The sequence below is a fragment of the Solanum lycopersicum genome, chromosome 11 (genome assembly GCF_036512215.1).
Source record: "Solanum lycopersicum chromosome 11, SLM_r2.1".
NCBI lineage: Eukaryota > Viridiplantae > Streptophyta > Magnoliopsida > Solanales > Solanaceae > Solanum > Solanum lycopersicum.
In genome coordinates, this window is record NC_090810.1 from 1,856,245 (window position 1) to 1,860,547 (window position 4,303).

The following is a 4,303-nucleotide window of genomic DNA, read 5'->3' on the forward strand; positions in this document are numbered from 1 at the left end:
AAAAGTTGTTAAAATAAGTATCATGAATACATGCAGGTCAAATCAAGTATAATTCATTTCAAATAAACCTTATCCAAGAATAATTTACATGTATATAAAATACACTCTGTTGCTTGCTTCTCTCCCTATAAATCTGTATTTTAAAATATATTTTCTATCAAAGATACATATGTCTAGTATCAAAAGATACTTGTTGATTCTCTCACTCTGCCTCTCCTCTCTCCTCTCTCGCCCACCTCTCTTCGTCTCTCGCTCCCCTCTCCCCTCTCTCGCGAACCTTTTTTTCTGTATCTAGTATTAAAAAAATACATGTATCTCAAGTATCTCTGATACATATTATTTCAAATTATAGAGTTAATTAATATTTATAATAGAAATATTTGCATACTTAGATAGTTTTTTCTTAAAAATACTCTAATAGTATAAATAAAAATCCTAGTCTTTTTTTTTATTTTTAAAAAAACATTTATAATTTGATGACCTCCGATAAATACTCCAATAAAATAAGAGAAAAATGAAATATTTATGTGAAAAGTAATATTTTTTCAAAGAAAGATAAAAAAAATAAAAGAATAAATCTAATTTCTCAATTACTCTATATCAAAAACAAATACATGAAGTAACTTGTGATATAACAATTAAAAGCAAAAGTAAAAATTGTTTAGTAAAGTTTTCAGTTTTTTTATTATTTCCAAGTTTACTCAAAAGGGTTTCCACATTTTTCAACAAGCCCCATCTTTGCTTGAGCTACTGCCCCTCTGCTTCTTTCGACAGGTAAAGTATAACCTTCATTTCTCTGAAAATTATCATAAATTTTCATTGTTTAGCTTCAAATTCTGATTTGAGATTGTTTGAATTCAATTTAAAAGAAGCTATTGGAAGTGATTTGCTTGTATTCGTGTTCTTTTTTTGTTTTTTTGCTTCAGTATCTTCAAATTGATTGTCTTATGTGTGGGTTGACTTTGAGGATTTACTGGTTGTATCAATCTCTATGATAGTTGTATATGTGTGAGAAATTTTAATACTAGAGCTATGTTGTGCTGATAAGCGATAACTAGAGAAAATATTGTAGATATACTAAAATAAGATTCAAAATGTGTACTCAGTGGAGAGATTAGATTAGCACTGAAGATATCCGTGATAAGTTGGGGGTGCTTTTATGGTGGATAGACGAGGGAACCGAGATTGAAATGGTTCAGCATAAGAGGAGATGGTGTAGGTGCCCTAGTGAGGAGGTGTGAGAGGTTGACTATGGTGGGTTTAAGGAGAGGTAGAGGTAGGAGGCCAAGGAAGTATTGAGAAGAGGTCATGAGACAGGACATATCATATTTTCAACTTATAACAAGAGGAGATGATGTAGGTGCCCTAGTGAGAAGGTGTGAGAGGCTGGCTATGGCGGGCTTAGGGAGAGGTAGATACATCAAGGAAGTATCAGGATTCGGGAAGAGGTTTAGACAAGACATGTCACATCTTCAGCTTACCGAGGATATGACATTATATAAGAGGTTGTGGATTGAGGAAGGTGCGTAGGTAATTGATAGTTGACTCGCTATCCTGTGGATAGGCCTGGTGGAAGTTTGGTGCAACATACTTATTTCTCCGTTCATACCAGTGGTAGGAGTTGTATTATTCTCATAGTTTCTTGTCCTACGATTTTTGATTTTCACATTATTTAGCTATTGTTAGTGTTCCTTGTTTTCCCTTTTATTTGCTATGTCCTCTTTACTTCTGTATGTTTCTATTTCAAACTGTTTTAACGTGCGTTACTTGAGTTGATGGTCTTTCCGAAACAATCATTACCTTTATGAGGTTAGGTAAGGTCTGGTAGACTCTATCCTTCCTAGATTCCACCTATGGAATACCCTGGGTATGATGTTATTATTGTTATCGTAAGATTTGAGATGTATGAAATGACTGCCCAATGAATGTGTCAAAGACCCAATCTCTTTTTTTGTTCCACGATTTATGGTTCGCAGCATCTCGAAAGAGTAGTGGCTTTAATTTGTTAGTTAATATGAAACTTGTTCAGTTTTTTCATGAATGTAACCTCATCTGTTTGACATTGATTCTACTAGTATTAAAGGCATTTTATCATGAGAGGATGATAGAGGATAATTGTGATTTGATAAAGCCTTGGTTGCTGCTAATTCTTAAGATGTTTACTCTACTGTTGTACTTCTCTTCTATATTTCGATGGATGCCATTTCCTTTTGGTAGTCAGGGGTGTGTGACGAAGTTCAATTGTGGAAAATCATAGTATTCATATCTTACACTCAGACTATTGCATGTGTAGCATGATGATGCTAGATAAACGGACAAGATATCTGATTATTATGTCCACAGTTTGTATGACCGAAAAAAGGCGTTCGATGACTAAATGATATCTCTCGTCTAAACCATGTTGATAGCTAAAAAAGCTATAGGGTGCTGGAAAAATGTGCATAATCTGTTTTATTTACTTCTGATTGTTTAAGAGAGATTGTCAAGTTTTTATTCATTGATGAAGTCCTGTGATTGAATGATTAGTAGTACATACTGGAGCATGCACCTGAAATTTCTATTCTTACATTATCTTTCTGGCTTATCTTCTGAATTTTACAATTGCGATGATGTGGACTCTAATTTGTCTTCAATTTGCTTCCTCGGTCAGGCTAATTATAGCTCAGCTTGTGGTAGTATCTATTTGCAATGGCAGATGGCCAAGAAAATGACAAGAATATTGAAATATGGAAAATGAAAAAGTTAATCAAAGCCCTTGAATCTGCAAGAGGAAATGGTACCAGTATGATTTCTCTTATTATTCCTCCTGGTGATCAGATATCTAGGATTACCAAGATGTTGGCGGAAGAATATGGTACTGCATCAAATATTAAGAGCAGAGTGAATCGTCAGTCTGTCCTTGGTGCAATTACGTCTGCCCAGCAGAGGCTTAAACTGTATAATAAGGTACCTCCGAATGGTTTGGTCCTTTATACTGGAACTATAATGACTGAAGATGGGAAGGAAAAGAAGGTAACCTTTGACCTTACACCTTTTAAGCCCATTAATGCGTCTCTATACCTATGTGACAACAAGTTTCACACGGGACCTCTGGGTGAGCTTTTGGAATCAGATGAGAAGTTTGGTTTCATCGTCATGGATGGTAACGGTACTCTTTTTGGGACCTTAAGTGGCAACACTAGGGAAATCCTTCACAAATTTACTGTTGACCTTCCCAAGAAGCATGGAAGAGGAGGTCAATCAGCTCTGCGATTTGCTCGTCTTCGAATGGAGAAACGCCATAACTATGTGAGGAAGACAGCAGAGCTTGCTACTCAGTTCTTCATTAATCCAGCCACTAGTCAGCCAAATGTATCTGGACTAATACTTGCTGGGTCAGCTGATTTCAAGACGGAGCTGAGTCAGTCTGATATGTTTGATCCACGTCTTCAGGCAAAGATACTTAATGTGGTTGATGTGTCCTATGGTGGGGAAAATGGATTCAGTCAGGCCATCGAGCTATCTGCTGAGATTCTCTCGAATGTGAAGTTCATACAAGAGAAGCGCTTGATAGGAAAATTCTTTGAGGAGATCAGTCAAGATACTGGAAAGTATGTATTTGGTGTGGATGACACAATAAAAGCTCTGGAGATGGGAGCTGTTGAAACTCTTGTCGTTTGGGAAAATCTTGATATAAACCGTTATGTGCTGAAAAATAGTGTTACCAATGAGATTGTCATTAAGCACCTAAACAAGGACCAAGAGGCTGATCAAAGCAACTTCAAGGATTCTGAAAATTCAGCTGAATTGGAGGTCCAGGACAAAATGCCGCTATTGGAGTGGTTCGCCAATGAGTACAAAACCTTTGGTTGTTCACTTGAGTTTGTCACTAACAGGTCTCAAGAGGGGTCGCAGTTCTGCCGAGGATTTGGTGGCATTGGGGGCATCCTTCGTTACCAGCTTGACATGCGTTCGTTTGATGAGCCATCTGATGAAGGGGAATATTTTGAAGATTCTGATTAAGCTTATTTCCGTCTCCTTAGCCCATATGATGGATAAAGAGATGCAATTTGTTGCAAGTTTTGAGGTTATCTTAGCAATGAGTCTCGTGCTATCATCCTTAGTATCAATCACCGAGTCTTTGATGTTGTTAAAAATTGTTTGCTTTTCCTTTACATGTGAAACAGGTTTCATTTCGGGACTATCTTCAATTGGAAACAGGACTTCTTATTGTTTTGAGCCTATCTACCTTACACTTGTGAGTTTGCTACTGCTGTTATGAACTATGTCTTGCTTTTAATGGGATTTAAATTGCTAGTCTGAA

General features: G+C 36.5%; 1 protein-coding gene across 1 annotated transcript; it reads left to right on the forward strand.

The window, feature by feature from the left end:
- The first annotated feature begins 628 nt into the window (after nucleotides 1-628).
- LOC101261770 (eukaryotic peptide chain release factor subunit 1-3) lies at nucleotides 629-4,303 on the forward strand. The gene is made up of 2 exons (XM_004249900.5): nucleotides 629-774; nucleotides 2,651-4,303. Exon 2 carries the CDS (start codon nucleotides 2,689-2,691, stop codon nucleotides 4,000-4,002), a length of 1,314 nt encoding a protein of 437 aa, XP_004249948.1. The 5' UTR covers nucleotides 629-774; nucleotides 2,651-2,688; the 3' UTR covers nucleotides 4,003-4,303.

What these genes read in the sequence shown, in the direction of transcription:
- LOC101261770 (XM_004249900.5), top strand. Translation starts at nt 2,689, where the DNA reads ATGGCAGATGGCCAAGAAAATGACAAGAATATTGAAATATGGAAAATG.